At 53.3% G+C, this 17,011-nt stretch overlaps 2 protein-coding genes across 2 annotated transcripts in view; one reads left to right on the top strand and one right to left on the bottom strand.

The window, feature by feature from the left end:
* The window catches only part of VSIR (V-set immunoregulatory receptor), a 33,532-nt gene extending 16,788 nt beyond the window's left edge, over positions 1-16,744 (top strand). The window contains exons 4-7 of the mRNA XM_077125005.1: positions 1,834-1,941; positions 4,814-4,841; positions 6,226-6,422; positions 6,635-16,744. Coding sequence (XP_076981120.1) covers positions 1,834-1,941; positions 4,814-4,841; positions 6,226-6,422; positions 6,635-6,672 — 371 coding nt within the window. The 3' untranslated portion in view covers positions 6,673-16,744. The remainder of the gene's footprint in view (positions 1-1,833; positions 1,942-4,813; positions 4,842-6,225; positions 6,423-6,634) is intronic.
* The window catches only part of CDH23 (cadherin related 23), a 431,052-nt gene that overhangs the window by 56,589 nt on the left and 357,452 nt on the right, over positions 1-17,011 (bottom strand). Inside the window, exon 38 of the mRNA XM_077125003.1 lies at positions 16,283-16,510. Coding sequence (XP_076981118.1) covers positions 16,283-16,510 — 228 coding nt within the window. The remainder of the gene's footprint in view (positions 1-16,282; positions 16,511-17,011) is intronic.

Raw genomic sequence — 17,011 nt, forward strand, 5'->3', positions numbered from 1 at the left:
AGGCAGTTGGGCCCGTAAGAGCTGTCCTCAGCCTCAACTCTCAGCTCAGGTGTAAGGAGAACTCAGACTAAGTGAAAGCAAGCCCTGCTCCTCTAAAGTGGCTGCAGAGAGGAGGAGAGTCAGGCAAGGAGCTCTGGCCAGGCCCCTCCACAGCAGACGGGGAGCCAGAATTAGTGAACACCTGATGAACATCAAAGAATGTTGCTTAGTAACAGTCCAGAGGAGACCTGCTTTGATGATTAGAAGAGATCACTTTGCACCTGGCTTCTCAGATAATACCCACAGAAAGGTCCTTTGATGGGGTTTAGAAATACGAAGTGTCTGAATTATATTTTGTATTTACTTTCAATATTCCACGTCAAAATGCAGCCTCGCTGAGATCTGTGGGGAACCTGCTCTCATGTAGGGATGAACTTGCTTTATAATTAGCACAGCAACTCTTTTTGCACCAGCGGGTACTTCTACGGTGGGTACTTCTACAGTTCTCGAAAAACAGTTTGTTCTGTTCTGCGGTGTGAACAACCCCCCCCCCCCGAAAGCTTTGTTTGCACCGCCAAGTTGTTTAGCAACACAATAAAATAAAAACAGGCTTTATTCCCCCCATAAAAGGCAACACTTAGACCACATCCCTTCCAACTCCCAAAGCTCTCCAACGAGAAGCGGACACGGTGACAAAGTCTCCCAGCCTGTCTTCTGGCAGAGGGAGGAGCTGAAATTGGGAAGGAAATGTTCTACGCTGGTTGTGGTTGCGAGGTCTTGTCTGTTCCCAGCTAAACTCCTGGAGTCAGCAGATGGACTGAAATAAATCAAGCTTACCCGTGCTGCGGAGGGGACTGTGAAGCAGTGCGGTCCTTTTGGAGGGCGATTTGGCAATAGTCTAAAAGAAACGCACATACTCTTTGGCTCAGCACTTTCCCTGCCAGGAATTTAGGCAGAGGTGTTTGCAAAAGCGAGACAAGATGCACACGCAAAATGTTCAATGCTACATTGTTAGTTACCTTTGGAAAGGGAAGCAACCCAGGTGCCCACTGAGAGGCGACTGCGTCAATACATTTTGGATTGGCATCGTGATGAGGCCCGGTGAGGCTGAGCAGAGCGAGGGTGCGCTCTGTGCCACCCTGGAGAGATGACCAAGCTATGCCAGCTGGAAAACACAGTTGTTGCATGATCCGATATAATCTGTAGACGCCCAGAGCACATCTAGAGAGATACGTAAGGCACCCCTGACGGTGACTACCTCTTGGGAGAGACCCTGGGTAGAGGGTAGAGGAGGAGACTTGAAAAAAAAATTTTAACTGGAACATATTTTTGTAATTCAAAAAGCTTACAATTAAAAAATATCATATATAAAAAAAAAATATCATATAGGTATGACATTTGGATTTTTCTTCCAGGACTTACGGACATGAGAGCAAGAGGTGGGGCTTCCAGACACCCCACCCAGCAGTGGTTCAGGGCTCTTTCTGACCTTGAACTCTGCAGCCTGGGCTCTGCGAAGGGTCCACTGTCCTCTCAGGAAACAGCCTGTGCCCCTGGGGGTTGGGACAAGCACTCAGTTCTTTCTTTTCCCTGGAGCCACCTTCGCTCTAGGCGCTGAGCCTAGTTTCTGGGTGCTCTGGGCCCACCTGGGGAGGAGGCACGGGGCTCTGACGGGGGTGCCCAGACCTTCCTTGCATCCCAGCCAGAGGAGCTGGAGCGTGTGCGTTGCTGAGGGTCTGGCTGCGGGCCCTGGGAAAAGGGGGTCCCTGCCGCTGCATGTCCTTCCCTCCCTGGGCCTTGGTTTACCCTCTGGAGTGGGAACGGGGGCTCACCTCTGCCTGTTTGCCCTTCCAGACATCACGGCTGCGGCCCTGGCCACGGGCGCCTGCCTCGTGGGCATCCTCTGTCTGCCACTCATCCTACTCCTGGTCTACAAGCAGAGGCAGGCGGCCTCCAACCACCGTGAGTGCCCTGCCCGCCTGGGGGGTGGGGGGCGGGGGGGCTGCCGCGGCCCCCTGGTCGGCCTGTGGGGATTAGCCAAGGCGAAAGGCAGGCTTAGTTCCTCTGGCCTAGCGATGTGAGCTGGTACAGCCCCTGCAAGGAGCCGGGCTAGCAGGCAGGTGAGGAGGGGACCCAGGCACACCGTTTCTGTTGCCTGGTCACCCACCAGCTCTTGTGGCTCCCAGGCAGTCACGATATGGCACTTGACAAATATCTGTTGAGTGGATGAAAAATCATCTGAAGAGGTCTGAATGGATATGTAAAATTGCTACCTCTCTGCGATTCTTTGGGGACCTGCTTTAATGGGCTTGTTTTATAATTAGCATAGCAATCATTGAGACAAAAGTGGCCTTTGGAATATCAGAGCTTTCGAGGATCTTACAGATAGTTTAGTTCAACCCTTTTCTTTTACAGGCAAGAAACCTAAGATCAGCAGGGTTAAAATAACTAATCAAATGTTACGTTACTTAGTAAGTGGCAGAGCTGGGACTCAAACTCAGTGCTATCAACTCATGCTCTTTCCAGGGAATACCATGCCACCATAAAATAAACCTTCTCAGCACGACTGAATCGTCACGCCCACCAACCCCTGACAGATGGAATATATCAGGCTTGTTACACACATTCTCTCACTTATTCCTAACTTTAGCTCCAAGAGTTTGGTGCTACTGTTGCCCTCATTTTGCAGGCGAGCAAACTGAGGCACAGAGAGGTGAAGTAATTTATTTGCCTAGGACCTGCACAGCATGTGGTGGAGCCAGACTTCAAGCCCCAGGCACAACCACCTTCCACCCTCCTCCGCAGGCGACAGTGTCCCTTGCCCTGCCCCTGCCCCCACACCTGTGTTCTCAGAGCAGGAGTCCTCACCCTTGGCCTTGCACCCCTGCCCCGGGCTCTGCCCCTCAGCCTGGCTACAGAAAGCGATGGGGAGGATGGCTCTGCCACCACGTGTCACACCTGGTCTCTCTTCCGACCCATGCTTTGCTGGTTTGTAGCAACTCAACATCCCTCCCTGTCCCGGGGCCATGCCCACCTTCCCCTTACTCTCAGGATACTCATATTCCTCTACAAAGCCCACTGCAGCCCACCTGCAGGAATAGCCCAGGTAAAGGGGCTGGAACAAAGAGAGGAGCCCAGGAGCTCAGCAAGGGGGAAGGCTGACCCAGAGTCCCGGTCACCTTCCCATCGCTATGGAGGTGAGGAAGGTGAGTGGGGAGATGGCACTCAGCAGGCTCGTTGACTTCCAGATAAGAGGTGCTTACTGTCCCCCTTACTCCAGATCACATGTCGCCAGTGTCCCGGGAACTACAGGGGTCAGGAACTGGGGAAACAAACAACTCCAGGGTGGGGTGTGTGTGTGTGTGTGTGTGTGTGTGTGTGTGTGTGTGCTCCAGCCATTGTGCCTCACAGCCCTCCCCATGGGTCCCCAGCAGCCGGTCCCAGGCTGGAGGCCAGTCAGGGTTCCGGGACGGATGGAGCTTCGGAAGAGGCTGAGGGAGGCTGCAGGGATGTGTCCGGGGGATGCCTGGGTCAGACCTCAGGTCCCTTTTCCTCCACACACTGCGACAACTTCAGTCTAAGTGCTGGCTCCTGGAAGGGTCCTTGTCCGTCCCAGGAAGGTTAAAGGGTCTGAGAGACTGATGAAGGAGCCCTAAAGAGGGAGCCAGTGGGAACAGAGGGTCTGATGGGAGGCTGGGGCCCTCACCTAGCACATCCTCTGAAACCCTAAATAAGCCAGGCTCCGATGGTGGGCAGCCCCGTAAGAGCACCTCATCCCCGGATGGAACATTTGCAGTAACCGGAATTGGTCGATACTTTATCTTCTAATAAAAACACTTCTGAGGCCAAAAAGAAAAGAAGCGGAAGGGTCGTGAGCCTCCAGGAAGGCCACGTGCTGGGCGGGCCAATGGCTCTGGGCTCCTTTCCAGTTCAGATTGAGACTCAGTCTCTGCAGCTATAAAATGGGACGAACAGTCCTCACCCCAAAGGGTGGTGGAGCGGACGGCATGAGGCATGGGGGGCGCCGCATGAGTTGGGGAGCCAGGGTTCTCCCCGCAGAGACTGCGGGGCCTTGTGCAACTTCCCCACGTTTGTCCTTTCGTCGTGCCCCTCCTCCACCCTCTGTTTCCCCATAGCAGTCAGAATGCAATAACGCCCCGTGAAATGAGAAGGATCTGTTGGAGTACACAGGGAGCTGCGAGAAAGACGGAAGTTGGGGCCATTGCATCCTAGTCAGTGGCCAGTTTGGGGGGCAGGGAACCCAAGAGTTGGGCAACGGTGCAGCAACTTGGTTGAGGAGCAGAAAGTGGGTGGTATGACCCCCTAAAGTTCTCTTTGAGAGATGTCACCTCCTGCCCTTCTAAAGTCACTCTATTTGGCAAGGTGGAGGATGGGACAGAGAGAACCAGAAACCCTCTAATTAGGAACTGACCTTGCAACACTCCTGCACGGTAAATCATGGCTAAACACCAGAACATGGCCAACGTCCAAACAGGAAACAACAATTAGGACAGTCAGGAGCCAGGCCTTACACTTAAATCCCAAAGGTTGAACTCTGCCTAAATCAAGCTGTAGGAGAAAGCTTTGGTTGCCATTAGTTTCCTGGAGGCAGATATCACACTTGCAAGATGCAGGCTGAGTTTCACTTACTAATGGTCAAAAGCGTTCACTCACGGAGGCCCCGCCTGCTGGATAAACATGCAGACACTGCTCGGGCCTCCTGTGTGAACAGGACTGGAATCCAGGGCTAAGCTGGGCCCTGCCTGGGGGGCAGGGATGCTGTCTGGGGCAGCCTTCCCTTCTGTAACTGACTCCTCCGTTTGTCTGTCTCTAGGGGCCCAGGAGCTGGTGCGGATGGACAGGTAAGGCCCGCAGAGACCGCCCCAAGGAAACTTTGCGCATCTGCCCCCACCCCGACTCCTGGGGGCTCCCACTTCTTGCTTCTCTGGGACCTTTGGCTGTGATGGGAGTTAATGAGGAAGGAGGGGTGGGGTAACTTTTGGCCAGGACAGACTGACTTGCCCCCCACCCCCCTTTGCCAGTATGCTTCTCAATCCCAGACGAGGGGTTCAGAACAGGGACTCTGCCAATCCGGCTTCCTGCCTAGTGCCCTGTCCCAGCTGCTGGAAGCAGGGGGTGGGGGGGATATTTCTGTGCAGGAGGGTCTCTGTTTACCTGCCCACCACAGCTGGTTAGAGGAACTCCTACCATCTGCCACTGAGGCCTACACATCTGGCTGGGCTGTTGTTCTCTCTCTGGCTCCCCACCCAACAGGCTGTGCTCTGGTGCTGTTGGACAGGCCATGCACCCACCTTTGGGCCTCAGGGTCAGCCCGGGCCAGGTGCGGATAGGGGAGGAAGCAGCTGGCTGGGACAGATACTGAAATAACAGGCAAAGGAAAAAAGAATGTTCATATTGTATGTTGACTGGTTTTATTAATAAGAATTAAAAAAAAAAAGAAAAAGAAATGGCATGCAAAGGGGACCAGCAGGGCTGGTGTGGCCACACCTGGAGTTGGGGTTCTCCCACCAGGGCACATCAAAAAGAAAACCGCCTGGCTAGGGCAGGTCACAGGGGCAGAGGCTGATGCAGCCCAGAGCGGTCAGCACACATCGGGGTGAGGGCAGGGGATGTGGGAGTTCCTGCTCTCTGGGCACATAGCGGGCACACAGCCTGGCTCAGGGCACTTGGCCCCAGGACCTACAACACCAGGCCCCTCTGGGTGTTGGAAAGGGATACATTTCAGGACAGGTCAGAAGAAGTAGTTCTGCTAGAACCCAGAGTCGGAGGGTCTTCAGAGGTTGTCCCATTTCCATCAGGGAAGAGAAGGGAACTTCTCACATCAGCTCAAGACGCGCTTTGGGATGTCCAATCCTAATGCCATTAACTCTGCCGACCACAGGGAAACTTGTCCCCAGGTTCCCGAGGCTGGTGTCCCGGAAGAGCCTCTGACCCTGGGCTTCCTGGCCGGGCCCAGGGCTGCTAGTCAGACCACAGGGCAGAGCTGGGGTCAGTTCTGATGGCTGCCCTGACTCCCTCAGCTCAGGGCGGTGCGGAGAGCATGGTGGGCTTTCTCTCCCTGGGCCTGGAGCTTCCCTTCCTGCTGGTGGAAGCTGCCGAGGCCTGGGGCTGGGGAGGCAGTTGAGGGAACAGGTGGAGAGAGGGAGTGGGGAGGATGGGGGAGGCAGGGGGGCAGATGCCATGCCCCAGGCAGCACAGATGACCAGCAATTCTGATTCTTGGCAGCAACAACACTCATGGAATCGAAAACCCTGGCTTTGAGGCCTCTTCACCTTCTCAGGGGGTGACAGAGGCCAAGCCCAGGACCCCCCTGTCCTACATGGCACAGCGGCTACCCTCCGAGTCTGGACGTCACCTGCTCTCTGAGCCTGGCACGCCCCTGTCTCCTCCAGGTCCCGGAGATGTTTTCTTCCCATCCCTGGGTGAGCACTCCCTCACCCCTACCCCAGCACCATGATCTCAGCTCCCCATGGCCTGGGTGCGTCCTCCCAGGCCAGCTGCCTGTGGGGCGTGCCTGCAGGGCGGCCCTCACTCCCTACCCGCCCCAGGGAGATCTTGAGCTTCACGGTGTGGGGTTGGAGAGGTGCCAGACAGAGGAGCTCCCCATTCATTCGGCTTCTCTTTTCTTTTTCAGACCCAGTCCCTGACTCCCCAAACTTTGAAACCGTCTAGATCAGCTGGGGGCTACCCGGGCAGCCATGGCTGGGCCTGGGGCAGGGCGCACTTGAGCCAGTGGTTTTCTCCCCAGTGCTCTGAGCTCAGAGCCCTGATGCCCAGACCCCTCTGGATGCTACCTGGGAGAAGGGAGAAGGTACTGGATCACTCAGCCTTCAGCCCAAGGATGTTGAGGTGCTGGAATCCCACCCCAAGGACTTGAAATTCACCAGCCACAGATGCCAAGTGACCTATGTCCAAAGAAGAACCCAGAATTTCCGGCTTTGCAGCAGCCTTTCTCCCCCAGACATGAGCCCTGGGAGCTGGTAGCATAGACGGGACAAGATGGAAACTGGGCAAACCCCCCACTGTCACCTCTCCCAGGCATCAGACATAGGACAAGTTGTGAAGAGGGTCCTCCCCACTGGTCGACCAGCTCTCCCAGGCTGCTCATCTGTAAGACTCACTCTCTACACTCACAGGGGCCCTGGGGCTGGGTCTACCTGCCCACTGGCCAATGGAGCCTGCCCCAGCTGCCTTATATCAATGACCTCTCCGAAGGGGCTGTCAACAGGTTAAACAAATCTGGGGCTCCCACTGTCTGCATTCTGGTTCCCAGCATTCAGTTGCCAGAGGACCCAACGCAGGAAGCAGTGCTGGGGCCCTGCGGTCACTGTGAGCCAACCGGCGTCTTGGGCAATCACAGGTCAGGCCGGAGGTTGCACCACCCACTGCAGATTGGGGTGAGTGGGAAAGTGAGTGGAGAGGGGTTCCACCCCCCCCCCCCGCCCCCGCCACCCCATCCCCCAGGTCCACTAGTCAGCGTGGTCAACAGAAAGGGGACCACATAAGGTCCTGGCTAAACTGGGACACTTTGAAATGTGAAAAGGGGTGTAATTAAAGGTGACACAGGACAAGCAGTACAAACGGGATACATAGTGACTCTAGCAATGGATTGTACGAACTGGGTTCCCATCCCCGCTCTGCTGCCAAAGTGCCTGCGGCTTGGGGAAAGGGCCGTGTGCCCCTTGCTTCTGGTCCCCGAGCCTTCAGTCCTCTCTCCCATGCAGTCCATGCCAAGGGCTCACCTCACCCTGGTCGGGGGGGAGGGGAACAGCGCGCCATGCGCACAGAAGGGTTGCTCCTGCTGTGGTCTCTGCCCCCATCTCCTGCTTCCGGGCATGACCTGGATTTGTTTTTATACTTGTGTACAAAAAGAGTCCTTTGTGGAATTGCGATTGAAGGATTTAAAGCATGGGTGAGGAGTGGGGCGTCTCTACACACCCTGGGGTGGACAGAGGGAAGGTGGTGTCCGAGAGTGGGAGTGGCGGGTCTGAGTTGGGCAAATCCCCCTCCAGCAGGGAAGGAGGTGAGGACTGCTGAAGGACTAGCTTCTCTCCAGGCATTCGACTCCCAGCAGCCTACACTGGCTCTACTGAGTTGAACCCGGTACCAGGACTGCCAGCCAGGGCAAAGGCCCAGAAGGCAGGGGGAGGCCCCCCACTTACCTCCAGGAAAAGTGGGAGCAGTGCTAGGTTCTGGCAGCAGTGAGCCAGCCAGGCCTGCAGCTGGAACCAGGGGAAAGGACCTGGACGTGCGGTCTTGCTTCCAAGCCCACTCTTGTGCCCAAGGGCACGGGCCTATCTGAGCTTTTTCGCTAAGCCTGGGGGAGGGTGGGGCACTGAGTGTGGGGTCAGAGGCCTTGAGGAGAGGCTGAGCACCGGCTTCACGAGGGGACCAAAGTCCTGGCTCCTCCTTGTCCCTAGGAGTCTCCTATTCCATCTATCACAGTGATTCTCAGTACCACATGCCAGAGAAACAGGGTGCTGTTCTCAGGGCCCTTGGGGGCCCATGGGGCAGGGATGGGGAGGAGGACACCTGCTCCTTGGCAGGGCAGGGCTCTCCCTGAAGTCAAAGGACAAACCAAAAGAGTAGACTCCCTGACTTCCAGCTGAGATAAAGTTCTCTTTGCCCCTCAGGGAGGCTGCCCTGACTCCAGCCCTCAGCTGCTGACCTCAAGGCAGACGCAGCTTCTAAGAACTTGGCTGCAGGCTCCCAGGCCTGGCTGCTGCTGCTCCGTGCAGGGAGGAGGCCCCTCGGTTAGCATTTCCTCCAAGCTTCCTCCTGCACGGCTTTGCTCTGTGTTCTCTGGACCCTTATAAGTGAATGCATCTTAACTTGGTGTTTTCCTGTTTCCAGTGAAATTCCCTCTGAGTTCCAGGCTCCATCTTCATCCCACCCCCTTCCTTGCTGCCCGCGGCCACCCAGGGATCCTTCCTGCTGCTGCTGGGCAGAGCAGGGGTGGCATGGCGGCAGCCCTCTGGGCTCTCGCCAGGGATGGGCACCTCACGGGATGTCAGCCCCGGTGGCTCCCTATGGGCCCTGGCTCAGCCCCTGTGGACTGGGGTGGGGATTGGGGGGAATGGAGCAGAGTAAGGGGGAGCTGGAACGTGGTGCTTCCTCGTCCCAGGAGAACATGGAGGCTGGAGAGGGAGGCGGCCCTGATGAAGTTCGCTGCTGCTGAGTGGGGGGGCTGGGCCACGAGTGTGGGGAGCTGGACTGCTGGATTCCTGGCCCTGTATGAGTCCCTGAGAGGGAAACCTGTGCTCTTAGGAACGAATTCATCATTAGGAGAGAATTCAGGAACTGGGGCTACATTGCCCAGCTGCTGACATCCACGAAAGGCCAGCCCTGGGGCTGCCCTCACCTCTGCCCAGCTAGGGCGCCCCAACACAGACAGCAGCTCAGGGTGTGGAGTGGGGGTGGGGTGGTGGCATCCCTTTCTTTAGGGAGTGCTCTGTGGTGGGGGACTTGGGAGGAGAGGGTGGGGCTGAGGGCTGCAGAGATCTTGCCTCCCTCCCCCAACTTGGGTATAGTAGTCCTGTCCCAGGGAAGGCGCCCCCCTAGCTGTCAGCTGGAGCACTCAGGTCTGGCCTTACTGTGCTGGGGGCAAAGGTAAGATTTGCCCAGGGGCCCACAATGGGCAGAAAGAGGACCTGGGGTTGGCAGTTAGGATGATGGCTACAAAGGCTTCTTGAGGATGAGTCCAGCTGAGTGTGTGCCCCAGCCCACAGCGAGCACCGAAGAGCTGGCACATTCCCTGGGCACTCACTCTTCTCTTTCCTATCATGGATGCCTTGTTTTCCTAACCATTTGATGAGTTCTAGGAGGGCCGGACCCAATCACTGCCTGGCACGTGGACCTGGTTGCAGAGCTGGTAGCTGGCACGTAGCCACATCACTGGGGAATGGGCTAAGTCAGGATGCCGGGGTTCTGTTCTCTAGAAAACTCACGAGTGTCAGGGCCTCCTCTGACCCTCCAGCAGCTCTTAATGCCTTGCAGCTTCGTCTGGGCCTATCGGCATCTCCTCAACAGCAGTAATGCTCTGAGCTTGTTGCAGGCCAGTGGAACAGAGGTTTCATTTTGTTTAGTAACTCTGCTCTATTAGTATGGCTTCCTGGAATATGTACTGAGAGTGATTCTGAAGTATCAAAATGGCTCAGTGAGAAAGTGCTGAGATGGGGTAGCAATGTTTTCCTTGGGCACAGAACAGGAAAGTGGAAGTATGTGTGCCACATCTTTTCATTAACATGTTCTGAACTTTCCAAAAACATTTTCATGTTTGGTCACACCCAGCAAACCATGGGAGGTTTTATTGCCCCCATTTAATATGAGGAAATTGAGATCCCAAAAGGCCTATGTGAGTGGTGCAGCTGGAGCTGACGTCTGGGTCTCCTGCTCTCTGGGCCAGTGCTGAATCAAATGGCCTTGGAGGCCACAGCCTGCCTTGGCCCTCATCCTGGACCTGCTGATTGTACATTCCAGGGCTCTGGGAGATGAACCTGCATCCACAAGCCCATGGCTCCACTCAACTTGACACTACAAATACTTTATGCCCTGCCTGCCCTGTTTCTGGGCCTTCCAGTAGATCCAGAAGACCTTGTTTCTAATGTGGTAGGTAGGCTCCTTCCACAGAAGCTCTTGCCATCCCTTTTCTGCTGGCGACCCTGAAGCCATAGGACTCCCAGTGGATACAGTGGCCCATGCACCCCTCTTTCCTATAGCAGGGGAGGCTCTCAGGGACCAGAAGAGGATGGGGAAGGCAGAAGCTCTCAGCTGCCCACTGGGCACAGCCCTGGGGAGCTTGGAACAACTGAGTCAGTTATATTTGCAGCATTTGATCAGTCAGCTACAGAACGTCTCTCAAGAGGCACAGCTAAGGGGATGGTCTGGATATATTCATCTTGGGCCAGAGAAGGTCTACTTGTCTGCAGCACAGGGAAAGGGCCAGACTGGGGCTTCCAGAGCTTGAGCCAGGGTAAGTGAGCTTCACAAGCAACAGTGGGGTTCAGTTTAATAAATGGAGAAGCCCGCTGCCCTAAAGACTGGTGAATTGCCAAGAGCAGTGTCCCACTTTACAGACTATCGTGCGGTTGCTACTGCTACTCTTGTATGAGAAGGGAGCAGCAGGAGATCTTCTGTTCTCCTGCCTGGACAGGTGATTTCACCAGGTCCCACCTGCCTGAGAAGCCAGGGCTTGTCATTTGGGATTGAAGAGCCTGCTGACTGTGATTCGTGTGGCAGGGAGGCTGCCGTCCCTCCCTTCCCAACGCTGCCATCTGAGGCTGGGGCTCAGCCCTGACCTCCCAGTTGCCTTCCGGCCTTTCTCTCTGGGCCCAGCCCTTCCTCTCATAGGGCCTTCTACGGCAGCTACTGAGACCCCTCCCTCAAGCCTGGCTGCCTGTGGCCGGAAGCTAGCCAGGGGCCGAGGCTGCCCAATTACTTCCCCTGGCTGGGTGGTGCAGCATTGTGAGATGGGCCTGGGGCTGGCCTGGTGACCCTTGCAGCACAGCTGTTCTGAGCCCTGGGTGACACAGGGCTGACAGTTGGGTGGAGCCGCCTGGATTGTTTGCAGGAATGTCCGTCTCTCAGGAAACGGGGGGGAGGTGGGTCTAGCAAGAAAAGGAGAGATGTGGGAGCTGGGATGTAGGATTTCTCCTGGCTTTTGGGAGGCTCTGGGTAGATGAATTCAGGGGTTCCTTGTTAGAGATCCTCATCCTTTAAGATATGGATGCAAATGATGCCTCCTCCAGAAAACTCCTGGCTCTGTGGTCCTGGTGCTTTTTCTGACTTCCTAGCTGCTTGTATAGGGCCTCGCATGTAGTCAGTGCTGAATGAATGAATGAATGATGAATGAGTGAACGAATGAACAAATATGCCCTAGTGCTAGGTTCTCAAATTATACTGCAGGTATCACTGCAGTTCTTCACTGAGATGCCCCCTGCAAATATCAAATAATGGAGATCTTTTTCCTAAGTTAAAGAATCAAAAAAAGAAGAAGAAAGAAAAGGAACAGATTCTTTTTAACTTAAGATTTTTCTCCAGTTGGTGCCTATTGCTGTTCATCTATATCATGGTCTGGAGAAAGCTGGGATCTGACTCAGCCAGGAGGCCACATGCATGATGGCCTAAGGAGCTCCATCCTGAGTCTACTCATCCTGAGGGTGTCTTCTGAGGACTGGGGGGCGGCGATGGTACTCCATCACTGGGTGATCGTTTTAGGTAGAGAAGGGGAGACTGCATTTCTTGCCCGCCCCCCGCCCCAACCTCCCACACTCTCACTGGGAATCCTGCACAGGCTGAGAGCTACTTCCAAGGAGGGTCAGAATGTCAGGGACCAGTGTGGGAGGAGGTACTCGGGGAGCCCTCTGAGGGTGGCATGGTCTCTGCAGAGGGTCTTGCGGAGAGATGGAAACTGTCTGTGGGCGCTTGTCCCACATTCTGCAGGGACTGCTTGGGCCGTGATCCTACCATTCTGAGTGGTTGAATGGGGCAAGGATGATTTCCCATTTCTTCAATTCTCACTTCTTCTGTGGACCAAAAGGAAGCCAGATCTTGCCTCTGAGCCTCAGGGTATAAAATATAAGTTACATGATTTCTCTTTTATTAAATAAATAGAATAAGCAAATCTGTAGAGAAAGAAAGCAGAAGTGTGCTTACTAGGGGTGGAAGGAAGGGGCAATGGGGAATTATTGCTAAATGAGTATGAGTTTTGGTTTGGGGTGATGAAAATGGTCTGGAAATACTTAGTGGTGAAAGAGATGTGTCAAGGTACTTAATGTCACAGAATTGTCCACTCAAAATAGTGAAGATGATTTTTATGTTATGTACGTTTTACCACAATTAGAACTAATAGGGGTGGGATTGACTCGGGGGTAAGGGTGTCATTAGCCTGGGTTGAGGTGGGAAAGAGCAGTGTGGCAAATGTTATCAGTTGTCCACCCAAATTCTATTTCCTACCTCTTCCTCACTAACAGAGCCCTGCTCTTGTATAGGGCAGTGGTACATCTAGCCCCAAGAAATAAGCCAATTATGACATTCCTATCCCTCATTTTTCCAGCCTCTCTTGAAGCTACGGCACCCCTGTGACCCACGTGGGGTCCATGAGACATGAGCACAACGCTGGAGGGTGGTTTTGGGAAAACTTTTGCTTTCCTGATAATAGGGCAGATGTGGCTGGTGAAAGATGTGCTTTTGCCATCTTCTTGCTTTGAATGTTGACATGATAGCTGGAGATATAGCAGCCACTTTGCAACCAGGAGGGCAAGGCCAAGAAAGTTTAGCCCTCACATCACTGAGCTTGAAACCAACATTCATTAATTCTCTCTAGAATTTTTTTATATGAAAAAAAACATTCTCATTTATTTATAACCCCATAGTTAAGTTTCTGATATTTGCAGCTGAAAGTATCTCTACCTGACCACTGGGAAGCTAGGTACAGTTGAGGAGGGGTTATGTCAAAACAATAAATGACACTATTCCCCAATCTTTTGTCCTGTAAATGGGCCTCTTCTATTTGGCCCACTGGGTGTGAATGGCTGAGGAGACCAGTTGTGACCAGTGATGGAACTAAGGATGCACAGGGTGGTTCTCAGAGCCAGCCCCATTTCCTAGGCTCCTCACAATATGGCAGCAGGTTTCCTGGGATTGGCCCATTTCAACCACTCTTCCTGGAGATACTGCCAGATAAAGAGCCCAGCCCCGCCTGCCCTGTCCTCACACCCCACAGTGCAGATGCCGAAAGAGAGGGGGGCCTTTCAGGGACATCTGAGTGGGAAAGGGGCAGAGCTGAGCCTCATTTACAACTGGGGTCCCTAATGGTGATCGTCACAGGGTAGACTTATTGCAGAAATAGCCCCTATTCTTCACCTCTTCCTATATCCACACTCTTCGTAATGTGACTTTGCAACTCCTTTTCCCAAAAGGCAGAGGTTAGAGGGTGATGTCAGGAACACAGAAATGTAGGGACCTCCCTACAAATAAAGAAAATCTTGGCAAAAATCTGCCATAATCAACCTTCTTGGAACTCCTGGAAGATAGTCAAATGTTTACAGGAACGAAGCAGTCACTCAGCCAGGAGAAAGGTCACTGAAATAGGGTAGGAGATGCTTCTGGCATTTTACTTTGGCCTAACCTTGACTCTCCTCCCGGATTGTGGCGGAAATCTTGAAGATGGCAGCCTGCATTCTAGGTGTGGGTACTTGGTTCTGGAGAGAGCAGAATGGACCTTGTTCCCAAGGAGCTGTGTTTGTCTGTTTTGACCTGACTGGGTTTTTCCTGAAAGACTGCTGCAGGGGACTTCCCTTTGTTTTGCCTAACTTGGAACTTGATCAGAGTGGAGTAACTACATGAGTCTTTGAAAACAATGAAAGTCAAATGAACAGGTCATTGCCACCTGGGGCATAAAATAACAGTTGGGTTACATAACAGACACTCCTAAAGCCTGGGAGAAAAACCAGGGATTGAGGGTTTTTTGTTGTTTGTTTGCTTTTGAGAATTGGGGCTTTGAAAACCTACCACATACATAAGGAACCAAAAAAGTTATGCACATGCTCAGGGCAGGATGTATCCTCAGAAAAGACAAAACAAAACAACCCGAGAAAATCCTAAGCTTTCAGAGCCTACGAGTCTTGTGGGATAACGTTAAGCTTACCAACATATGCATAATAGGAGTCCTAAAAGGGGAGGAGTACTAGAAAGCAGCAGAGAGAACCTTTGAAGAAATAGTGGTCAAAAAAGTCCCAAATTTGATATAAAGGACATGACTCTACACAAGCAAGAAGTTCAACAAACTCCAAGAAGGATAAGGAGATCCTTAAAGAGAGCCACACTGAGACACATTATAATCAAACTGACGAAAGCCAAAGATGAAGAGAGACTCTTTATAGCAGCAAGAGAGAAGTGACTCAAAACATATAAGCCATTTATAGTTGAATATCTCAGTGGAAACCATGGAGGCCAGAAGGCAGTGGCCTGATACCTTTAAAGTGCTGAAACAGAAGGCAGAGTCCATTTCCCCATGTTTTAAATCTGGGCTGGCAATGTAACTTGCTTTGACCAATGGAATGTGGCACAAATGACCTGGTGCCAGTTCCAAGCCTGGGCCCCAAGAGGCCTTGCATGTTTGTGCTTCTCTCTCCTAGGACCCTTTCCAGCTGCCATGAGAACAAGCATGGCCTAACCTGCTGGGGAAGGAGAGGTATGTGGCCTGGTTGCCCCTATAACCCAGCTGCCAGCCAGCCAACCCCCAGAAACATAGTCACGCAGCTGTCACACAGCTGCCCATTCACACCTGATGGGGGAACCCAGCTGAAACCAGAAGAACTGCCTGGCTAAGCCAGGTTTAAGTGGCCAGCATATAGAACTGGAGTCAAAAAAAAAAAAAAAAAAAAAGGTGGTCTTATGCCTCTGAGTTTTGTTTTGTTTGTCACACTGCATTATTCAAGTCATATTTAGTTGATACAAGCCTCCTTCTCCTTCTCCTCGTCATTTACTAAATATTTCCATAGACATGATCTAATTCGATTCCCCAGATAACAACTATGATGTGGATATTATTATTTCTCTTTCACAGATGACAAAACCGATATTCTGGCAGGTTCGGACTTGTTCGTGATCGTGTAGCCAGGTGACCGGGGGCTCAGTGCTTCTGACTCCAAATTTCCCACTTTCAACTTGCAAACTACTCCCCCTCTCCATTCACCTCCCACCCCAGCCCACAATTCCTCAGACAGTCTCACCACCCAGCCCCTTAGACCCCCGGCTCCTTCTCTGAACTTGCTAACCTTGAGCACTGGCTTGAGCAGTGGTCATGCTCATACAGACATCAGACTGGATCATGGGACCCACCAAGTCCCTTCCCACACTGACGTGGCGCCACAACGTGTCCCACCAACATTATTTAGGGGAAGGGGGTCAGAGGGTGCCTTTCCTTATTTCCCACAAGGCAACAAATTGCTGCACAGCTTGGTTAGTGGAGCGCAGGCTGGACTTGAGCTCCCACTTGCTCAGCCCGTACCATTCCATAGCGCTGCTCTGCGAGAGCAAAGAAGACTAAATAGAAGCTCTGAATGACAGCAGATGCAGGAGAAACTGCACTCTGGCTTTGCACACAACTGGCACTCCATAAATACTGTGGGCTGATGGACTAAATACACGATAAAAGAGTGTTCAAGGAAGCACCCACGACGTGGAATTCCATTTCCACCCATCTTGCTCCCCCTTTTCGCAGAAGGTAGAGCTGCCCCTCGCTCCCCCTCTCCCTCCTGGCTGCCACCCCATCACTCACCGACAGGGTGGGGGTGCCCTCGTCCTCCACGGTGACCACCAGGTGGTAGAAGCTCTGGCGCTCGCGGTCTGGTGGGGCGGGGCGCGTGGCGATCTCGCCGCTGATGCGGTCCATGCGGAAGGTCATGTCCTTGTTGCCTTCCGTGATGTAGTAGGACAGGACGCTGTTGATCCCGATGTCACGGTCGGTGGCCCTCACCTGGACCACTGTGGTACCCCCGCCCACGTTCTGGGAGGAGAGCAGGAAAACGGTCATTCTGGATTCCAGGCCTTTGGGGAAAAGCCTAGTGTCTGCTTTGGGGAGCCCAATGCTTCACCTAGATCTCCAAGAAGCTTGTCTACTTGCCTTGTCTACTCCGGAGCAATGACAGTGAAGATGGAGATGATGGTGGCAAACATTTTGTGAGCACCTAGTATGTGTTGGGTCCTGTGTTAATTCACTGAATCTTCTCTACAACCCTAGGAGTTAGGTGTTGGGGTTATCCCCATTTTCAGATAAGAAAACTAGGGGCGGGGGGCGGGGACAGGGAAGGAATCTGTACATGTCCACACAGTTAGTCCGAGACAGAGCCAGGATTTGAGCTGGACTCTAAACCCCTGTGCCAAACTGCCTTGATGACTGTCTAACCTGGCATGATATCCAGCAATGCCAGAGCAAAAATTCTCCTGGAGTGGCTCCAATCTCAGGGCTGAATAATAACTACATTTTTTTTTTCCCCTGCAGCAAGCC

The sequence above is a fragment of the Tamandua tetradactyla genome, chromosome 13 (assembly GCF_023851605.1).
Source record: "Tamandua tetradactyla isolate mTamTet1 chromosome 13, mTamTet1.pri, whole genome shotgun sequence".
NCBI classification, from domain to species: domain Eukaryota; kingdom Metazoa; phylum Chordata; class Mammalia; order Pilosa; family Myrmecophagidae; genus Tamandua; species Tamandua tetradactyla.